We start from the raw sequence: 20620 nt of genomic DNA, 5'->3' as shown, positions 1-20620 counted from the left end.
CAAAAAACGGGCGTGTGGCGCCATGTACCGTACAGACCGTGACCGCAAGTTACCCGACGATTCTCCCTCTTATCGCAGAGTGAAACAGGTGCCCATACGTACGGTACGCCGTACAGAACGGTATTCGCCGGCGCAGGCAAGCTCACCTTCGTCGCCGCCCCTCATCGTCATCTCAAAAGCTGCGTCTCAAGCAACGCCCTGCAATCCGACGGCCCCCTCGGGGTAATCCAAGGGACCACGAGCCTTGATCGCTTCCTACCCACTCCCAATCTTCGTCCCGCTTACATCGAGCTCGCCTTGCGATGTGTTCCTGAAGGCGAGCCCGATCTCCTGGCGCCTGTGGGCCCCTACCCCCCTGCGACAGAGCTTCCTTTTCTGCACATTGGATTCCGTCAAGCAATGTCGTCCGCTTCGGGGCCATCCTCTAACCCGTCAAAACCGGCAAATACACAAGTCCAACTTGGACCTCCTCCCGCAGCCCCGACCTACACCGGAACCGTCGAAACAGGCTCTCACCGCCGAGGCTTTGCGAATCCTGCCTCAGTGAGAAATTCGTCTGCACCGAGAAACAACCAGGGCCGAAAGCAGCAGCACAAACGTCATCGTCGGCCCCGCTTGGTAGACGAGGATGCGCTTGCAGAGTCTGTATGTGCTTCTGCTCCGGTTTCGGTCTCAAGGCGTCTTCATGCTGACTTCAATACGGACCAGATTGCAGTGAATAGCACGATGAGTCGAAAAGGACAGACCTCGATCACCCATCTGATGAACTTCTCCCTTCCACCCCGCCCACACCATCGTCACCACCACCACCATCATCACACGCCGTATAGACCGCCTCGCCGTACTCATGGATGGGGAATCCGTTCGGGTGCGGTAGATAAAGCCAGGTTCGATCGATATCGTAATTGACAAGGGACCAGCCCCATTGTACTAACTACTACCCAGATACGTCCATGCCAACTATCGGTTCATTGTAAATCCAACGAAGAACTACCACTCCCAGGCCACAAATGCAGATGTCCACCTTGACTGGGACACGGTTTTGCAGGTTTTGGTTTCCTCCGAAACCCAGAAGACTAGTTGTCCGATCTGCCTCTCCACCCCCGCTGCACCGCGGATGGCCAAATGTGGCCATATATTCTGCCTTCCTTGCCTCATTCGGTATATGCACTCGAGTGATGACTCCAATCCAGTTCCCGAAAAGAGGCCCAGATGGAAAAAATGTCCGATTTGCTGGGATGCCATCTACATATCAGATACTCGTTGCGTTGCATGGCATACAGGACAGCAAGCCGACATGCTTATGGAGGGCGGCGATGTTCTGCTTCGGTTGGTCTGGCGGATGCCGGGAAGCACACTGGCCCTTCCCCGCGACGGCGCAATTATTGGGCCCGAAGAAGACATTCCATGGTACCATATCGCAGATGTGCCCGATTACGCTCGGATCATGAAAGGTGGCGAGGACTACATGCTCTCTCATTATGATACTGAGATTGAGGAGCTCAGAAAGCTGGAGCATGAAGATAATCTACTCTTTGGAGAGGATTCAACATGGACAGGCAAAGCGATCGCGGCCGTCAAAGATGCAAAGGAGAAGGTAAAAGGAATCGGCAATCCCCCGGAACTATCGAGAGAATCAGTCGAGCGACGACCGCCTAAAACACTTCCGTCTGAATCCTTGGATGGTGCTCCTGATATGTATCATTTCCAACGAGCGTTAAAGTCCGGCAATAGTTCTTCGAGTGCATCTATTACCGGTCCAAGTCTAGGCTCGAGTAGTTCGAAGATCAACGATGCGACAACGGCCGAGGAGTACCTTTCTGCAGGTGTTTCAAAACTGACCATCGACTCGAACGAAGCCAACCCTTCAGTTAAAACAGACACTGTCGCTAAACATGGCCGCTCGGTCACCGCGGATAAATCAAGATCTGGTCATATGCCTCACTCCAGCGATCAACCGTACTATTTTTACCAAGCTCTCCCTCACTTTTATCTTTCACCTTTGGACATACGCATCTTGAAGGCAGAATTTGGCGATTTTTCACAGTTTCCGTCTGCGATCCTACCTCGAGTGGAGCACATATCAACAGGCTACGTGGTGGATGACGATTTACGCAAGCGTGCAAAGTATCTAGGCCACTTACCGTATGGGTGTGAGGTAAGTTTTTTGGAGTGCGATTGGACCGATCTTGTTAGCCCCGCAATCCTCGAGAAGTTTGCTCCTGAAATCAGCCGCCGTCGGAAGCGAAATAAGGAGAAGGCGGCTACAGAAGAAAAGGAACGTATCCGCGCGGAGAAAGAGGAAGAGGACAAGAGGTGGGCCGCGGTCAGGAGGAAGAGGCCGAGTATAGGAGCTCCCTCCAACCAGCCGTTTTCGGAAACTGATTTCCAACCTCTTGCGGGTCCGTCTAGCGCAGAGGGCCCCCCCGTTCCTGAGGCGACCTTCCCACAGGGCCCGCCTTCACCCGGACCATCTCGAGAGCAGAGCCATTCGTCGTTCGCTGCGCTCGCTTCACCGTCCAGCAGTCCACCGACACGCCGGACGGTCTGGGGCACGGCAGCTGTGGAGTCCAGCTCGGAGCCATTGCCATACCGGAGCCAAAACGAGGTCGACGACGGATGGCTCCAGGGTTGGGAGAGGGAGCTACTGCTGGCAGAGCAGGAAGAGGTTCTTGCGGTGCGAGAGAACGCAGCTCCCGCCGCAGGAAACGGCAAAAGAAAGAAAAACAAGAAAATCACGCTGATGTCCACCAACGCCAGGCGAGCAGCTTGAGCGATGTAATTGTCGTTTGCTCGATGTGTATCTTTGCTGTGAGGCGTGCAAAATATATGTATTTTTGCTTCTGTAGCTACGGAGTACCCTGGGTGCAGATAGTAAATAGATTGGTGCTACACACGACCTGAGAACAAGACAAGTGTCTGGCTTCTGTTCAGGTGTGGAGACGATCTCCTGGGACAATCTCTACGGCAGGTGTCTCGATGACACCAGGGTTGAAACAGCATTGACCCATCTGTCCCCGTTGAATCATCTCATCTCTGCATCCCGTCCCAGCGTATGGTGCTGGCGAGGATTCCCCCCGTAACGTCGTGACGAGCGGGTTTTTCGTCCCATCCCTGTCCGTCAGTCACGTACTGTATTATAATGTATGTAATACACTCAGGATGCCAGACAGCCGGTAGCCGGGCCAATAGGAGAGCGTTTATACTTTAATTACACGCCAAGCTCCCCTCCGCGTCCTGTACCACCCCGTAACAGTCGTAACGGACGGACGCCACAACCGCCCGAGCCGCCACGGAGCGGCGTGATTGGCTGGGAGGTGTGGCACAACAGTGATTTAGGGAGATCGCAGCTTGAAGAGGCCAATCTGAAAGTGTATGAGAGACAGAGACCAACAGCGGAGACCGATTTTCATTCCTTTTTTTTTTTTTTTTTTTTTTTTTGGTTTTTTTCCTCTTTTTTCTTTTTCTTTTTTTTGCGCCCTTTTCTTTGTTGTCGCTCCGTGGATGGCCAGTCGCTGCTCCTTTATATCTGCTCCTCTCCCAGGATGACGCTCACCCGCTCACAGACCGGCAAGACGCCAAAGTAAGTTCCCTTTTTCGTCTCTTGTCTGCTTTTGTCTGTTTTGAGCACACTACTAGAAAAGCCCTGGAGGCATGACTTCGCTGTGGTGATACCTTGTGTTTTGAATTAGACCAATTTGCGCCGGAATTGGATATGAATTCCCGGTGCTCGCGCGAGAGCTTCGCGGCTGTTTCCTCAATTCCTCTCCGCTAGCAATTTCGATCGCTGATTTATGTTATCAGGAAGGTCCAACCTGATGGCTTCGTCGAGACCCCGAGCAGACGCATCACCAGGAGTCGCGCGTCGAAGAGCCCGGAATACAACGAAGCGGAATTGTCATCCAGCCAGATGATTGATTCTGGGAAGCCCAGAAAGCGGCGCGAGGTTGAGAAGCCGGTGGAGGATGTCCAGGCGGAGACCAGATCGAACGGCGCTGCATGCCCTGCTGCGACGACGGAAGCGAAGGCCGAGCAGGTGGTGGAGCACACGGACCACTTCGAGTTTGGTGGTTCGTGGGGTGTGCTGTCTATGATGATCGGCTTTCCGCTGCTGATGTATTACATGTGGATTGGTGCCGTGTATTACGACGGGCATCTCCCTCTGCCGGCTGAGGGTCAGTCCACCAGCGACTTTGTTCGGCATCTAGCGCATCTAGTGTACGAGGGCGCTTTCCCGTCCGTCAAGGCGTGGGCTATCTACTGGATCTTCTTCATCTTCGAGGCGCTGTGCTATATGTTCCTCCCTGGCATTGTCGTCAAGGGCAGACCGCTGGACCACTTAGGTGGAAAGCAGCTCCTCTACCGTTGCTCTGCCGTTTCTTCCTTTTACACGACCATCATCCTCGCTGTCGGCCTTCACGTCTCTGGCCTCTTCAAGCTTTACACGATCATCGATGAATTCGGTCCGTTGATGAGCGTTGCCATTCTCACCGGCTTCATCATCTCGTTCATCGCCTATTTCTCCGCTATGGCTCGTGGCGCCCAACACCGCATCACCGGATACCCGATCTATGATTTCTTCATGGGTGCGGAATTGAACCCGAGAATGTTCGGAATCTTGGATTTCAAGATGTTTTTCGAGGTTCGGCTGCCCTGGTACATCTTGCTCCTGGTCACCATGGGTGCTGCCGCGAGACAATATGAGAACTATGGATACGTGAGTGGAGAGGTTGGATTCTTGCTTATGGCTCACTTTTTATATGCCAATGCTTGCTCCAAAGGTGAAGAGTGCATTATTGCAACATGGTGAGTACCTGCCAAGGGGAAACATACCAAGGAGGCTTCGTTTTCTGACAATTATGCTCTGTAGGGACATCTATTATGAGAAATGGGGTTTTATGCTTATCTTCTGGAACCTTGCTGGCGTCCCTCTCAGCTACTGTCATTGCACCGTCTACCTTGCCAGCCATGCTCCAGAAACCTACCGCTGGAACAAATATGCCCTGGCCGCTATGTACGTCAGCTATCTGTTCGTGTACTGGATCTGGGACACGACGAACAGTCAGAAGAACCGCTTCCGCCAACAGCAACGCGGCGATATGGTCCTGAGGAAAACATTCCCACAACTCCCATGGCAGACGGTCGAGAACCCTCGAACCATCACCAGCAAGAAAGGTGACACTATTCTTGTTGACGGTTGGTGTAAGTATACCCAATTCATAGTCCGAGTCGGTCTCGCTGGCAGTGCTGATCATATCTAGACGGCTACGCACGAAAAATCCACTACACCTGCGACCTCTATTTTGCACTCATGTGGGGTCTCGTCACCGGATTTGAAAGCCCGTTCCCTTGGTTTTACCCTGTTTTCTTCGCGGCCATGATCGCGCATCGTGCCATGAGAGATATCCAGCGATGCAGAGCCAAGTATGGGGAAGCCTGGACGCAGTATGAGAAGGAGGTGCCTTATCTCTTCATCCCAGTGAGTTCGCCCAATGTCTTTGACAAGCAGTGGAGATCTGGACTGTGTGATTGCTAATAAATTCCCTGTGTGCAGTATGTCATCTAGGTGGTGGCATTGTCATCAGTCTTTCGGAGATTCGGTGGACTTTATCGTTTCATTTAGCCCCGCCCCATAGTTTTATTTAGTTATTTCTTTAACTTGGGGATTATTTTAGAATACTTCTTTTTAATGGAGGTTGTTACATATAATGTACCATCGGCAGATCGTCCGTCTCCCCGATACTGCGGGATTGCCTGGGTTTATTCGTAAAAGGGTACGATGGACTCTGGTTGTTTCTAGCTCGATGCCGTCGTAATGTTCGAGAGGCTTGGAGAACAAGCCATTCTCGCTGAAACTGGTGGTGTGTTTGCAAGTAGGCAACTGAAGAAGTTTGGATGGAAAATGGAAGAGTCCTGCTGATCTCAATATCTTTCGGTGAGATTCGGGGGCCGGACAAGAAGTTGTGACCATTGAAAAAAGAAAGGCAAAGATAAGGGTTCTTATTTATATGTTATCACAATCCTACTCCGTACAGTGAGGGGACATCGGTCCATTGCGGCTTGGAGCTTCAGTCTTCTCCCCCCTTTCGCAACGTCTGCGGGTTATGCGCGACTCGATGGCCATGTTGGTCGTAGTAAACAACCTAGAGGACGTCAATTCAACCCACCCTGATGTCTCAAAATCTCTTGAACCGTGACGAATTCACTTACCTTTGGCGGATTCTTAACGTTCTCTTCCCGCGCTTCTTCCTGACTTGTCACAATATTCTCAACCTGCTCGCCGAACGGGATTCAGCTCACCAGGGCCAAGATGAAATTCCATCAAGGAAAAGATAACGTACTGTTCCCTTGCGAGTACCTCCACGGATCCTGGTCTCGACATCGTCACCTTCGTGGATGGGTTCGCCGGTCTTGTCTTTGACCTGGTCACTCATGTTTCGTGATTTCGAGTTGAGTTGTGGGTATGTGAAACGGATTCTTATCTTTTCTTTTATTTCTCAACCTGAAAGCATGTGGGCTGGCAGGGTCATATATAGCTTCCCAAGTCGGAATCCCTTATTTATACATGGGACTGCGTTCATACGTGCATTGTCCAATGTATACATACACGAAGCAATTATCAAGCTCCAGCTTGATATCTATCCTCGATTTTTTCAACCAAAAACATGGAAAAAGGTCCACTTCAACCTTTTTCCCTAAGCCCCGTCTCACCTCTCAGAGCATGCGTCTAAAATAAGATTATGACGTCTGGGATGACATCAGACGGCTGGACCAGCGCCGGGCGCGAAACTCAAATAGAGCAGCTCCTTATATATAGCAGTGATGGGGATTATGAGAAATTCAATACGGGAGGCGGCTATTTTGCCTTTGCCATCAAGTCCAATTATGTCTCGTTTGGATTGAACATAACCGTCTGTTTGTCTATTCCTCACATCATGGCTCTTGCTCTCCAAGGCCTCACATTCCTCCAGCAGTACGCCGCATCATGGATGCACGGAAAGACAAAATCGTCCTCTAGGGCTCTGAACCTCGGCGTCCTATCCACCGCTTCGATTAACGCTGCGGGAAGTAAGCGTCCCACTATTGTTTTCCCATTAACCTTAAACGCCAGAAGAACTACGTAAAACTAACACCCTGCTTCTCTCCCAGTCATTCATCCCTCCGAGACCCATCCTGATGTAAACCTCTACGGCATTGCTTCACGCGATGCGTCGAAGGCTGAAGCCTATGCGAAGAAGTATGGCTTCAAGAAATCTTACGGTTCATACCAGGCCTTACTTGACGATCCGGACGTCAACATGGTATATATCTCGCTGCCCAATAGCTTGCATTTTGAATGGGCCAAGAAAGCCCTGCTGGCTGGGAAGCACGTCCTTTGCGAGAAGCCGTTTACCTCAAATGCAAAGGAGGCCAAGCAGCTGGTAAAGTTGGCGAAGGAGAAGAAGCTGGTACTGGAGGAAGCGGTACGCTTGCAGCCAAAATTCCCATGACTATCAGAACCATGTTGATCGTTTCCCATCCAAAATAAAAAGTTCCATTGGCAATTTCACCCAGCAGCACACCTTTTCCGCTCCATCCTCGAATCTGGGAAATACGGTAAAATCATCAGTACAGATGCTTGGATGACCGTCAGCCCCGGCATCCCCGAGGGTGATATCCGTTGGAAATTCGACCTTTCAGGTACTACTACCACCACCACCATCATCCCCTTTCCCCTGACTCTTAAATCTCCTCCAACTAACCCCCTATATCCCAGGCGGCTCCCTCATGGACCAAACCTACGCTCTCTCCTTCACCCGCTACGCCATCCACACCACCTCCCCCCCACAAACCATTCTCTCCGCCGTCTGCCGCCCCTCCACCCGCGACCCGCGCATCGACGCCGCCATGCACGCGCACCTCCTCTTCACCTCCCCCACGACCCCGAACCACACCACCTACAGCCGCATCTACACCGACCAATCTCGCAGTCGCGCCTTCTTCGGCCTGCTGCCGCGCATCTGGGAACTGCCCTCCATCGAGGTAGAAACCGACACCGCAACGATCTTCTTCTACAACGCCATCATGCCCCATCTCTACCACTACATCTCCGTCACCGATAAGCGTACGGGAAAGACGGAATATCTGACGCAGCAGTCTGGCGGGCCCGTGTGGGGTGATAGGTGGACCACCGGTGGAAAAGGAGGGAAACCGTATTGGAGTACGTATCGCTGGCAGCTAGAGGCCTTTATGGATAGGGTTAGGGGTAAAGAGCCGCCATGTTGGGTGAGCAGCGAGGATAGTATTGCGCAGATGGAAAGCATTGATGCGATATACAAGGCTGCAGGGCTGCCTGTTAGAGGAATAAGCGGGAAGGCTGGGTGATTATCCATCACCTGTACCAGATGGGTCACTTGATGTCGCATGACAAAAAGGGAGGAGGGGGGTATAAGAATCAAAGTATTCCAGTGAGATAGTACACTATAATCAGCTACACTCCATTGGCACTATTGTGTAGTCCAAAAGTAAATGTATCCAATTAATGTAATCTATCAAACCAATCTAATCTTAATTGGAATCTAATGCTAACATGGTCGTATCTTACCCAAGAATATTCATCTTGCATACTGGAACTCCTACACGTAGTCAGATCAAGCAAGAGCTGAACACTCACATAACATAATCGAATGCTTGTCCTGTCACTTCGCTTCACAATTTATAGTATCCACACTGCTATGATATAGAGAACCAAGGCGTGGGCGGCTGGGTATATTGCCAATAGCACCGTAGCTATTTTCGTTGGTATCGCGCATACATTTTCCAGAATTGGCGCTCTGGCCAGCACCGGGATAACCACCTAAGTTGTGGGTTGGTAGGGAAACGCCTAACAGTGGTGGTGAGGACGATGGCTCTGGTGGAGCCATTGGGGGAGTCGGAGAACCCATTGGAGATGTAACTGGGTTTGTATGTACCGTCAAGCTTTTAGTGCTACTGCGACCATTTGGAATGATAGCAGAACCAGTACGAAAGAGGTTTGATCTTGGCGGTACAGGGCGACCACGACTCAAAGCTCTGGAAGAGTTTGAATTCCTGAGAGAGGGAACAACGCGAGAAGCAGCGGCGAAAATAGTATCGCGGAAAGGGATAGAGACAGCATCTTGCTCGATGTCCGAACGTTTATTCATGGTACTTGAGAGGGTGTGGAAAAGATAGAAGCCAAGCTTCCCAAGTGGAATGGAAAGGCCATGGATAACCTTGGATAGGATAGATTAGTTAAAAAGCCGGGACGCTGATAGCAGAGAGTGGAATAGAAGAAGAAAACAAGGGTGCCTACAATACTGCAAATGACCATAAACCAAACCACAACATACATTGTATCTGCCAGGTGCTTTGCGTCTTCACGGAGTTTACCATCGACCCTGAAATAATTATGGAAGTATTCCAAAGCAATATAAAGATAGAAAATAGCACTGACACCGATTGGACCAAAGAAACCAACAAAAGCTGCCTGTCGGAAGTCTTCAATCTGCGAAATGTATTTGTGCATGGCGAAAATCACAGGGATACGCCGGAAAAGGAGGACGAGGAGACCCAAAAGAACAAGTCTGTAAAAAGGAATGACGTCGTTATGGACGAACTCCGACCATGGACAAACCGCTCCAAACCACATGAAGACTGAAAGATTGAGTAACATGTCAATTGTTGGGTGTAGGGAATCATCCAGCGTTTCGAGCCGGAACCAGTCACTATTAAATTGTTTGGTTTGGTAAGGCTGCTTATAAACCCCACAGGGGAAAATGGAGGGGAAAGACAGGGAAAGGACAGACTTACTCGATGGTGAAAACGTTTCCGGCAATAAAGCATGCAAGAACATCATCACTGCCAATCATGCCACATGTGCCAACAATAAACAACTAGACAGTTCAGTGAGATGTTGACCGTAGGAATAATGCCAGGGGCTGTATGACTTACAGCTAAAGCAACTGCGAACACAAGAAAGCTCTCTCTATCGATATACTTATTGTCTTCGGCCCAATGCAAAAGCTCCTTGGCCAGCCAGCCAACCGCGATGCCATAGAGAACACTGAGAAAAATGGTATAACCCCAGGTTTCACCCAACCACAATGCCATGGCTGTTCGGGTACCACCGGATTCATCAGCGCCGCTGGATCTTGCATATTGAATGAGATACACTGCAACAAATAAGAACGGGTATCCAAGACCATCATTAGCACCAGACTCAGCGATGATAACGCGCTGCAGAGGTTTTGGGACGTTCTTGTCCGCGAATTTACCCTTGACGATTGAGTTGGACAAGACGGGGTCTGTTGGAGTAACACAAGCCGCCACAGCAAGAGCATGGAGATAAGGCGTATTTGGCACCAATCCCCAGACAACCACGCTAGTACAAAGCCACATCCCGGTCATGCCAGGTCCAAGAAGTAGTGAGAGGGTCTTCCATTCTTTCAGTAAAAAACGACTTGGAAGCTGGACACCGGCGATGACAAGCTGCACACCAAGTACCAGGCGGGAAAAGTAAAGAGTTATGGCGTTCAGGGCCTCCTGGGAACCGTTGGCATACTCAATAGGCTTGATGAAGTTGGCAGCATTGTGGGAGAGAGAGACTCCAGCTAAAAGAGATACAACTGCCGCGAGCGGCCAGAAGAGGCCGTATAATTGTCAGAACGAAGTATATTAATAAGGGTACTTTGTAGAGCTGAATGTCCGAGTTGGCACAGGGGCGGAGGCGAGTGCCAAGACTTCTACTTACAGGCATCTGAGAGATATAGTTTCTCTTTGAAAAGGTGCGAAACCAGGCCGAAAATGGTGACAAAGCCGCCTAACGTCGCGCAGACGACGTTGAAGTTCGTGACCGCGAGGGTCGGCATGCCGTACGATAAGTTAACTCCGAGGTCGCCTTGCTCTCGAATCGTTCTTGGCAACCCTTGGGGGGCGAACAAAGTGTGCGGAAGCTAAAATATGCTTAATGCAATCAAGAAATATGAATGGTGGGGAGTACGCTGTCTAATTTGCATCACAGCCGTCTAGATATGAAGGGCGGGAATGTGTACGCAGTATCGAGTTAAATCTCCGGATGCTATGCAGGGCCTGGGTCCTTAGGCTGTTGGGATATGAATGGCATATATATTTTCTTTTCTTTTCTTGGTTTGTGAAGATACCCGAAATGAAATAAACGCTCATTAAGGGAAGGATAGTTCGGCAAGTGTTATTGAGATAAAGTCGTCCTCAGAGCACGCGTGAAATCGACTTCTAGCTTGCTCATTGGGGGTGTTTTATGGAACCTGCGCAGCGGCTATCCCACCCACGACCACGGAGATCTATCAGTGGAGGCTCCGGAAGGTGATTTTATTGGAATGGAAGGGTTGGACGGGGAGTTCCCGCGTATCCGGATGGCGTCGTTCGCCGTGGACTCCTACCGAGCAGGGATAATACCGACAAGACAAGACGGGAAAAAGGCAAAGCAGCAACAGGCTCGAGCCTCCTAAACCACAGCCGTGCCCGGCGACAACGAGGGTATGCAGAGATCGGTGGGAGGAGAGTAGATGCGAGGGAGAGGATGGGGGAGGATGGGAGAGGATGACGAGGGGTGCCGTCAGAGGACGAGGGAACGAAGGCAGTTAAATTCCCGCCTTCACCCGCAGCCCCAAACACCGGGGAGGAGCGAACCCTCTCCACAACGGCTCGGTCAGCAGACTCTTGGCGCGCGGGCGGGCGCTGTGGCTGCGGTGGCGGCGGTGGTGGCTCCGCAACACGCTTGCCCTACCGGATTGTTTACCCCGCGTCCGCAGGCCATCAGATGACGCGCGACCTCCACGGAGATGCGCTCTGCTGCCCTCTCAGCGCCGTGAAGGATACCCGGTCTGTCTCCGCCCACACGGCCCTTGGGGGCCAATAGGAGCCCTGTTTGGCGGTTTCACATGTCCCGACTCGAGCGCCCAGCGTCCCGACTCCCACTCCTCTTCTCTCGCCAACATTCTTGGCTCCTCGAGAGTTCAAAGAGCGTTTCCTGTGCAGTTCAATGTCATCTTTAAGGTGCCCTGTGAAGGACAGATTTCGTATGGGTTCATCTAGGCCTGGACTCGGGACCTGGGGTCCATAAGCCAAGATGTCGTGTAACTGGCAGGCAAACATCCAGTTAGCTTTGCTGCTTGTGGAGAGCGGTGTTCCTCAGCCGAGAGTTCTGCCTCCCCAGAGCGACTGCAGATATCCACAGCGGGGGGACCCCGACCTCAGACGCAATGCATACTGGAGCATTTCTTCGCTCCCTTCACCCGTGTTCTTGTGACTAGACTCATGCGCACTGCAGAAGATACACGGAGAATGCGAATGAGGTTGATGTGAGATGGATAGGTAGGTCTAAAGACGGTTTTTAAACTTTGGTGCCATGTCCACATGCGCCCCAGAAGATTTCTGTATGACAAACAACAAAATGTTAAACTCGAATATTTTCAAAGTGAGGACCCAAATCGGACAAAAGCCAAGCAAAATCAGGTAGATATACCGAAAGTGTTTCAAACAAGGGTATCAAATGCCCGGTCCCCTACCTGCCTTCAGAGCTGAAGAACCCTTTTTTTTTGCAGGAAAATCCGGGATATGGGGACAGCTGACATTGGGCTGACTTTCCGCCAAAGCTGTCAGATGGCTGCAGCAACGTTCCAATAGATGTCAGACGGTAAATAGTAGACTGAAAACACTAGCCCTCCAAAAAATAAAATTAATAAATATGAACAGCTGAATATTGTGTGTCACAGCATTACATGCCACTTCAGAACCGCGACCAAAGTAGCTGTGTTGAACCGAAAACCGTAGGCTCATGTCGCATCATCATTCCCATCGTCTTCTAGAATATTCGAGTCCTTCATGTCCTGTGCCCCTTCATTCTCACCAACCCCGTCATTGATTTCCTGCAGACCAGTCTTGGCTCCTCTTACCGCCAACCGATCCGCGGCCTCATTTCCTGGATCCTTGTTGTGACCCTTCACCCATTCAAACAGTGTTTTCACATTCAATAGTGTGCGCTCCTCAATCTTGGCTCGGATGGATTGGACCAGGTCCTTATTTTCAACAGGCTTGTTATCCGTTGTCATCCATTTATTGCGCTGCCACCGGACAAACCACACAGTCACGCAGTCAATAGCGTACTTGCTGTCAGTGTAGATTGTAACATCACGGTGACGCGGTGCAATGTCCAGCGCACGGGATATGGCCGTCAGTTCCGCTCGCTGGTTGGTCTGACGATTACCTTTGAGGGGTTCTGAGACATTCCTGTATCAAACAAGCCCATTAGTCCGTAAATTGTGCAGAATAAGCATCTCAAGGGAAAGTACCTCTCATCACCAGGACCAAAATATACCCCAACTCCCGCCTTAGATACCGCCTTACCATTCCCCAATGAACTGCCGTCCGTGTATATCTTCAACATATTCGGCGGCGGCGCCGGTTTAGCCTGCAATTTTGTTGCAGCTTTTTGCTCCGGAGTCTTGTATACTAAACGCCCAGTCGACGGGTCCAGCAATATATTCGGATCAAACCCATCTTCCGCACCAGGGGGCAAAGGGCCCGTGCCCGGCGGATATTCATTCCCGAATTCATCCTTTAGCGGCTCTGCCGTCATCCCCGGGGCGCCACGTAGTTTTTCTTTCTTCGACGACGCCTCCGCACCCGCTCCATTATTCCCTTGCTCTCGACCCTGTCGCACAAATTCATCTGCTTCGGCCCAGGTGGAGAACTTGCGGTATTTCGGACCACGGAATCCTTTAATCTGATCCTGCGCAACTGCCCAATCGGTATACACGCCGGGCTGTCTGCCGCGCTGTACGCCGTAGAACTTGGTACTCGTAGCTGTTGAACTTTCCGACACCGGAGCCTGAGTCCCGGTCAAGAATGCTTTTGCTTCTGGAACCGTAAGGAAAGATTGGACTACAAAGAAAAAGAAAGTCCTCCAGGTTAGTATATATTATAATCCCCATTGAAGCTTGAAGCACCCACAAGGAGAGAAGGAGAGGAGAAGGGGGGGGGTTAAATTCAGACGTACAGACAGCTCCTTTAAACCCTTTTACCTGAGCCAGGCAGTCATTCCATGAGTGATATATTCCAGGCTTAAATCCGCTCTTCACGGCGTAAAATTTCGTCTCTGTACCCCGCTTTCGTTTTGTCCCTGCAGCCGCGGGAATCGCGGTTGGTTGCGTCGGGGATTGGGGCGCGGGCGATCGGTCCGGGCTTTTTGCATTCGGAGGTGGAACCGAAGTCATGATTGACAACGGATGATGAGCATCGATGAGGGAAAGATAGGTTCGGAAAAAGGGAGATGAGGGGGTGGTGATACGGAAGAAGGGCGGGAGGAGGAGGAGTCGCTTCCACAAGGGAAGAAGATGGTGGGGTTTAATTCGGGACGTGGTGGCTGCGATGATTGACGGCTTGAGGGTCTGTTGACAAGGGGTGAAAGTGATGGAAGTTAGGACTTATGCGTGTTATCCGGTGGTTCGTACAGACTTGGCTTTTATAATGAAAGAGAAAAAGACATTGGAGGTGGGCTGCGATGGAGCTTCCGTCGACTTTGGCACTCGTTTTGGCGCTGGGTTCGAATTTGCGCCGAGGCCAAACTTTCGCTTTGAGGGAGAGATGGGCATGCAGGTTAGGCAAAGCGTTGAAAGCGTCGAAACCCCCCCCTTTGCGATGACAGCCGAAATAAATTCGCTTCATATCTACTCATAAAAGTAATATTGCTATCAATATGATCGGCGTAGCTGTAGGGTTTCCAGTCCCTTCTACTATATATTTTAAATCCCAGAATATAAACAATAGAAAGTACCAGCGCTTGCATATATACCGGAGAGACAAATAAAAGAGCAGTGGATTTACATTTTGGCTTTGAGAAGGGCACCGAAAGCATCCAAGCCAGGTGGGCCATCGTAGATGAGCTGTTCAACAGCGCGGGCATTGATCTATTGAAACTGGTTAGAATCACCCAACATATTTCGAAGTAAAACATGGGCAACTAACATGCTGCATCCCCAAGTCTTCAACCTTTTCAACTCCTAGAAGACGCATAGCCGTTTGAGTTTCCTCGTTCAGAACTAAAAGTAAACCATTGTTAGACACAAAGCGTAGGACGGCTAGGCTACTAAGACTTACTCTGCAAGACTCTTTCCACTCCCTCAATCCCGCCAGCTCCAAGACCAAAAAGCGCTGGTCTTCCGATTCCAACCGCTTTCGCACCCAGACATAAGGCTTTCACAACATCTGTGCCTCGCTTGATCCCACCATCGACCCATACTTCCAATTTATCGAAAACTTCAGGGCAATACTTTCGCATCTCGAGCAATGTATGAACTGCTGGAGGAGCCGTATCCATAGCTCTACCGCCATGGTTTGAGAGAATAATGGCCTTGACTTGTGGAGTGTGCAGGGATGCGATGTAGGCGTCCTCGTGTGTCTGAAGACCCTTCAGCACGATTGGAAGATCTGTATGTTTCGCCAGCCATGGAAGCGTCGTTTTCCACGTTAATGAAGGATCCGTGCCGCCGAATAGCTGCTTGCCGATGCCACTTCCACCGACAACCGGTGTTCCACCGGATGCCTTGACCATCTCCGCGGTGCTAAGATTGTTGGGTTCTTTAGTTCGCTCATCATCCTCCCGTTTACCAGGGACGGGGGCGTCAAGCGTCAGGCAGACAAATTTGATGGCTTTGAGCTTTTTGATGCGAGCAAGCATCGCCTCGCTCTTGCTTTTGTCTGTCTGCACATATAGCTGCCACCCGAAGATCTGATTTGGCTTTGCATCCTTCACCACTTGCTCTGGCGTCATGGAAGCATTGTTGGAGATTAGCTGCATGGTCCCGAACTTCGAGCAAGCTGCAGCAATGCCTGCTTCACCTGCTGGGTGTGCAAGACGTGCCATTGCAGTCGGAGAAACATAAATTGGAGAACCAAGCTTGTAACCTAAAATACTCGTGGAGAGGTCGCATTTTTTGCAATCAATGAAGACTCTGGGTCGGAGTAAGATGGACCGGTAGACAGAGTTATTCAAATGTTTAGAAATAAGGTCGTCAGCTGCGGAATAGTAGTATCCCCAAGCCTTTCTGCTGATCTGTTTCGTAGCCACCTGTTCAATGTCATCTAGATTAAGGAGAGACGCCATTGGCGGTGGGCCTTCACGTTCTGGAGACGTCGGTGTCTTCACTGGGGTAAGTTGGTAAAGTGTCGTAGGGTCGACAGTCCCGAGACAAGCCTCCGGCCGTAAATTCTCCTCCAAAGTCCCACTGGGGTGAATTGGGTCATATTCTTCAGTAGCATCTTTTCCCGCTAATTTCAAGATGATACTCGCGCCCCCAGGATGATCCGGAAGAAAGTCTGTCACCTATATTTGCAGTTTAACATAAGGTCAACCCGCAATACCGCATAAAATTCACAGAAGCGTGCATGATGCCCGACTCACATCGTAAACCTTTCCGTAGAGCACCACCCAACAGCTGTCAACGGTGTTGTGCTTGGCGACTGCGAGTTGATGTCAGCAGGAGGGCGTTTTGTGCCAACGCCGCGATCGACAACAATAGTTTGGTTCACCAATGAATAGATCTCAGCACGCACCTTCTGCTGCATCCAGAATCTTCTTTTGTGCCATTGCTTTTTCCCGATGTTCGTCGCCTGCTTGATCGGCGTTTTGACTTTCGGCCTTATTTCTTGATATCGCCGATGACAGCAATTGGAGGATAAAGATGACCAAACGAAGCAAGAGATGGGCAATTACGAGCCCAATCGCACCGGCGAATTATAACTGGTCAGGGATCGCAATACTTGCAGGTTATTCAGGCAGGAGAGGGAAAAAACAAAAAGTCATAGAGTTTTCCAGCTTCAACCGGCAAAAAAATATATCAACCGCGGGGGGCGCCGAAACCTGATATTCTGGGGAAAGCTTCGGGTTTTCATATCTCTTCCCCAGCAGTTCGATGGGGCAAAACCTTCTCACCAAGTCGGCCGAGTTCTGTGAAAGGCTCATGCTTAAAACTTTAAGTCGGAGCTCGAGACCCAGTGGACACTTCCAGGCCTATCATCATCCTATGGATTACATTCAATGTCAGACTTACTGGAGGTTGTGGGTCCACAAGATACGAAGATTGCGGAACACACCTCTTCTAAGGTACGCAAGGGAACTTGCTCGGATATCTTGGCGATGGCAGGAAATCTGTACCGACTGAGAACACCAGACCGCTTCTGTGTGGGATATTCCCGTATTGGTACGGAGTATGGTTCCTGGAAACCTAAGATGTTGTGGCGCGTCCCCTGCCCTCAAAACCCTGACGGTTTGGGATGGATAGCCAGGTTCAAAGAGCCCAAAACCATGTTTGGGACCACGGGTAATTAGGCGCGGGAAGCCCAAATCGAAAGCTCGGCAAGAATCCCGCTTTTAAAATCCGCCCAAAAGGTTAAAGGAACGGACGAGAGAAACGAGAACCAAGGGACGCGCTCAGGTATAGCCTCTAAGCTCCCCTTTTTGATACTGTACGCATGTGGTATCCTATATCTTTTAGGCCGGATTTGCCTGACGATGCAATAAAGGCCCAAAAATGACACAAAGCCTAGATGTTTCGAAGTGGATAGCAGAGAGAATTGAGCTCTTTATATAAATAGACAAAGAGGAAGTCGAGGACGATGCGTACATCGCAGCCGCCATTGGGCATGCTTGATATTTCAAGATTTCTTGCCAAAATTTAGGTATAAAAGTTAAGGAGAGCTGGGAGCTTTAATTTGGTTATATTGTCATCCTGTGGAAGGCAGAGCAAATACCCTTCACGTCCGAATTCGTATAATTCGATTGAACAAAACAGCACAGCGCGAATGGTTGTTATCAACCTGCGAGAACCGCCTACGAAATTGTAATGCCAGTCGACGAGATATGACTGAACTTTCGGTATGTAAGGGGTACAGGAAGTCTTGAAAGCTCGCCGACGATCACTTAAATGACCTTCCAAGTGAGACGCTGCGGACTATAATGCAGAGATCTCTTTCTTACCTTGTGTGCCACGCCCAGGCTGTTCCCACTGTAAAAGATTCGGCTCAAGCTTGCAACATATTTTCGCGACGACTAATGTCCGTGATGGCCTTGTCGAGATAGCTGCTACCAAAGATTTTCAAGTGATGGATGCTGGCAGATGCGGTGTGCTAGTTTCAATCGTAAGAGACAATCGAGGCCGCTTCGTTGGATAGACTGCTGGGAATCATAGCGCCTCAAGTGAAAACATTTCAAGGTTCATATCGAATCTTGCCTCAATGGATATCTTCTGGGTAGCTATGGTTATAGGATAGCAGCGGTGCCGATTTTTAAGGTGCCCGACACACAGGACAGTTGCTTTGTGACGGAAAGACGTGAGCAGCAACATGCCCATCTTCATTCACGGGTTTCTCGGAAATATCGAACAAGCCAAGTATTACCATTCTACCCCGTAGACGGCCGTTTTCCATGATTGTGGCGTGCCCCGTCGTCCAATGAGGGAAAAACAGGATGCAAGATATACGGATCGTGAAGCCGTAAAACTCAGCAAATCATCCTTACTTGGATTGGCGAATCCACAAGTAAAGTTCTTCGAATTCTGTAAACCTATGAGACTGTCTCAAATCATCTGAACAGATAGACCTTGCATCCGCGTCACCAGGCAAGGGGCTTTCTCCGACAGGTTCCTAGCGGAGGAGAACCAAGCTGGTTATTTGCTATGTTGAGTGAATTGGACTGCCTTGGGCGTGCCCAAGGTCCAATCTCACGGGTCTTTAGGCAGACAATGCGATAAGAGAGTTAATCACCCCCACGTTAAATTCTATGCTTGCTGGAGGAATGAAGGGTAAGTTAGAGTTGCTGAAGACGTGGTACGAATATGATGTCAGGCCGAACCGAATTTCGGCGCTTTGGCCAGCTCAGGTGACGATGGCTTTTCGCCTTTCGCAGATTGTTTCTCCTCCTTTTCGCCTCTCCTAAACCCCCAGTTGCTTTCGATCAACGTCTTCTCCCATCTCGAGGCAAGCAGAAAGAGCGCTGGATAATATGGTCGATTGAAGTTTTTGACTTTCAGGGAGAAGCAAGAAGCAAGACCCCTATACCCTGCACGTTTTAAGCGCTTTTATTTTTGATTATTTTGACACAAGTCTAATCTTTCGCTGGGCGATCATGTTTGAGGTAAGTTACTACCGTGAGATACGACGCTAGAACATTATTTCCTGACCGCTTCATCGTATCCACGCCCGTACTTCTACCACCCACTCACCCTCGAGAGCCAGTCGTTTTTGATATCCACATGTACATGAGAAGGAGGGGAAAGCTAACAAGGAATTTCACCTATCAATCTAGCGTCGTGCCAGCGAACGATACCGTCTGCGCCTCCACCGCGCCCGCTCCGTCGTCCTCACCGAGCAGGAAATCGTTGAAGTCCGCGCCGCACAACGCACTTTCGAAGGGGCGTACATCCGTACCTCCCTCTCCCAGTTCTCCTTCGCGCTTGTCGTGCTGAAGATTTTCACCGCCGAGTTTTACAGCATAGGTGCGCTGTTCGCCGTCTATGGAGCGGCCGTGATGGTTGTCGGCCTGTTCCGCCGGCAGCAGGGGAACAAGTCGTTCTTCTCGGAGGTTGACGATGATGGTGTGAACAGGAAGAAGTTTCGGACGAGTGGTAATGTGGTCGTGGTCATGACGGCGCTGAGTGTCGCAGCGTACGCGTGTCTGATGGCGTTGATCGTGACGCTTGATATATGAACTTTTGTATGGCTGAAAGGCCCTCCGGAGAGTGAAAGATTGTTTTGATTCAAGGTAATATCTTTCGGTTGGTTAAAAGGGGGGGGGGGGGGGGGGGGGGGGGGGTTATTGTCCTATTTCAGGGCGAAATGGGTGGACTTGGTTTGGTGAAGCCTCAGGCGCTATCTTTGTCTGGGGGTAGCCGCATTCGAAGTTGTCGGTGCGTCATTGCTTTCGGACGACCGAGCGAGGTGCGAGAAGCACAAACGGCTCTCGACGGCTTTGAAAGCCAGAGCAGCTGGGCGTCTGAGATGGCGCCAAAGGGGACTCATCACGGTCAAGCGGCCTTGACAGGTTCCCGGGGCGGCTCAGGTTCGGGATAACAGAAAGCTGGTTGAATGCAGCTCACCGAAATGCCGGTTTACAGTGCGACCAGAGGCAATGCGGCCAAAGGTAATATGCACGTCTACGGAGGTATTTTCGCTCTACGGAGTAATTATAATAATAATTTACCCTGGGTATTGCTTTAGTTCTGCATGCAGCTTAGCGATCGCCGATAAATGACGGCACGGTTTCCATTCCACGGCACAATAGTAGAAGATTCGCGTTATTTAAAGCGTAAGTTATGTGGGTGGAGAGTGCCTCGAGCTGTACGAGTCATGAGAATCTCGCTTTTCGCTGAAAAGCAGGATCGGCAGCGCATCAGGCGGCGCATCTCCTGCGCACAACTCCCTTTGCACCTCAAAACTTGGATCCAACTCAATCTTGATACACAGAACCACGGTTAGTTGGTCGAGCAATTGCCCGGAGCTGCATAAGGTACTTAGGCTGCAAGTAATCAAAGATATGTATGATATAACTCTAAAACACCATCCTGTCGGGTATATCCGTCATGGGAAA

General features: G+C 50.4%; 9 protein-coding genes across 9 annotated transcripts; 4 read left to right on the top strand and 5 right to left on the bottom strand.

Moving 5' to 3' along the window:
• Window positions 1–399: 399 nt before the first annotated feature.
• On the top strand, window positions 400–2908 carry CIMG_02467 (RING finger domain-containing protein; the record flags this gene model as incomplete). Its single annotated transcript, XM_001248695.2, has 3 exons — window positions 400–645; window positions 709–887; window positions 946–2908. The coding sequence occupies 3 exons, from the start codon at window positions 400–402 to the stop codon at window positions 2771–2773; spliced, it is 2253 nt and encodes a 750-aa protein (XP_001248696.2). The 3' UTR covers window positions 2774–2908.
• A 637-nt stretch (window positions 2909–3545) lies between these two features.
• Window positions 3546–5714, top strand: CIMG_02468 (Delta(24(24(1)))-sterol reductase; the record flags this gene model as incomplete). The annotated part of the gene is made up of 5 exons (XM_001248696.2): window positions 3546–3583; window positions 3805–4806; window positions 4871–5202; window positions 5262–5479; window positions 5555–5714. 5 exons carry the CDS (start codon window positions 3546–3548, stop codon window positions 5564–5566), a joined length of 1602 nt encoding a protein of 533 aa, XP_001248697.1. The 3' UTR covers window positions 5567–5714.
• Window positions 5715–5984: 270 nt separating this feature from the next.
• On the bottom strand, window positions 5985–6589 carry CIMG_02469 (uncharacterized protein). Its single transcript, XM_001248697.2, has 3 exons — window positions 6342–6589; window positions 6211–6273; window positions 5985–6143 (listed from the first exon to the last, which is right to left on the bottom strand). The coding sequence occupies exons 1-3, from the start codon at window positions 6432–6434 to the stop codon at window positions 6069–6071; spliced, it is 231 nt and encodes a 76-aa protein (XP_001248698.1). The 5' UTR covers window positions 6435–6589; the 3' UTR covers window positions 5985–6068.
• Window positions 6590–6862: 273 nt separating this feature from the next.
• Window positions 6863–8488, top strand: CIMG_02470 (NAD binding Rossmann fold oxidoreductase). Its single transcript, XM_001248698.2, has 4 exons — window positions 6863–7068; window positions 7150–7463; window positions 7533–7680; window positions 7757–8488. The coding sequence occupies exons 1-4, from the start codon at window positions 6936–6938 to the stop codon at window positions 8362–8364; spliced, it is 1203 nt and encodes a 400-aa protein (XP_001248699.1). The 5' UTR covers window positions 6863–6935; the 3' UTR covers window positions 8365–8488.
• Window positions 8489–8497: 9 nt separating this feature from the next.
• Window positions 8498–10868, bottom strand: CIMG_12680 (Na+/H+ antiporter; the record flags this gene model as incomplete). Its single annotated transcript, XM_001248699.2, has 5 exons — window positions 8498–9233; window positions 9314–9725; window positions 9811–9893; window positions 9952–10625; window positions 10751–10868. 5 exons carry the CDS (start codon window positions 10866–10868, stop codon window positions 8679–8681), a joined length of 1842 nt encoding a protein of 613 aa, XP_001248700.2. The 3' UTR covers window positions 8498–8678.
• A 478-nt stretch (window positions 10869–11346) lies between these two features.
• On the bottom strand, window positions 11347–12132 carry CIMG_12679 (uncharacterized protein; the record flags this gene model as incomplete). The annotated part of the gene is made up of 2 exons (XM_001248701.2): window positions 11347–11760; window positions 11857–12132. The coding sequence occupies 2 exons, from the start codon at window positions 12130–12132 to the stop codon at window positions 11347–11349; spliced, it is 690 nt and encodes a 229-aa protein (XP_001248702.2).
• A 524-nt stretch (window positions 12133–12656) lies between these two features.
• Window positions 12657–14486, bottom strand: CIMG_12678 (RNase H domain-containing protein). Its single transcript, XM_001248702.2, has 3 exons — window positions 14036–14486; window positions 13329–13920; window positions 12657–13266 (listed from the first exon to the last, which is right to left on the bottom strand). Exons 1-3 carry the CDS (start codon window positions 14250–14252, stop codon window positions 12813–12815), a joined length of 1263 nt encoding a protein of 420 aa, XP_001248703.1. The 5' UTR covers window positions 14253–14486; the 3' UTR covers window positions 12657–12812.
• Window positions 14487–14683: 197 nt separating this feature from the next.
• CIMG_12677 (mitochondrial cytochrome b2) lies at window positions 14684–17279 on the bottom strand. Its single transcript, XM_001248703.2, has 6 exons — window positions 17131–17279; window positions 16591–17058; window positions 16439–16497; window positions 15136–16360; window positions 15004–15077; window positions 14684–14945 (listed from the first exon to the last, which is right to left on the bottom strand). Exons 2-6 carry the CDS (start codon window positions 16622–16624, stop codon window positions 14859–14861), a joined length of 1479 nt encoding a protein of 492 aa, XP_001248704.1. The 5' UTR covers window positions 16625–17058; window positions 17131–17279; the 3' UTR covers window positions 14684–14858.
• A 1701-nt stretch (window positions 17280–18980) lies between these two features.
• On the top strand, window positions 18981–20251 carry CIMG_12676 (uncharacterized protein). The gene is made up of 2 exons (XM_001248704.2): window positions 18981–19168; window positions 19340–20251. Exons 1-2 carry the CDS (start codon window positions 19160–19162, stop codon window positions 19739–19741), a joined length of 411 nt encoding a protein of 136 aa, XP_001248705.1. The 5' UTR covers window positions 18981–19159; the 3' UTR covers window positions 19742–20251.
• The last annotated feature ends 369 nt before the right edge of the window (window positions 20252–20620 follow it).

The sequence above is a fragment of the Coccidioides immitis genome, assembly GCF_000149335.2.
Source record: "Coccidioides immitis RS genomic scaffold supercont3.1, whole genome shotgun sequence".
NCBI classification, from domain to species: domain Eukaryota; kingdom Fungi; phylum Ascomycota; class Eurotiomycetes; order Onygenales; family Onygenaceae; genus Coccidioides; species Coccidioides immitis.
The sequence above is the reverse complement of the archived record's forward strand: the minus strand, read 5'-3'. Positions and strand labels throughout refer to the sequence as shown.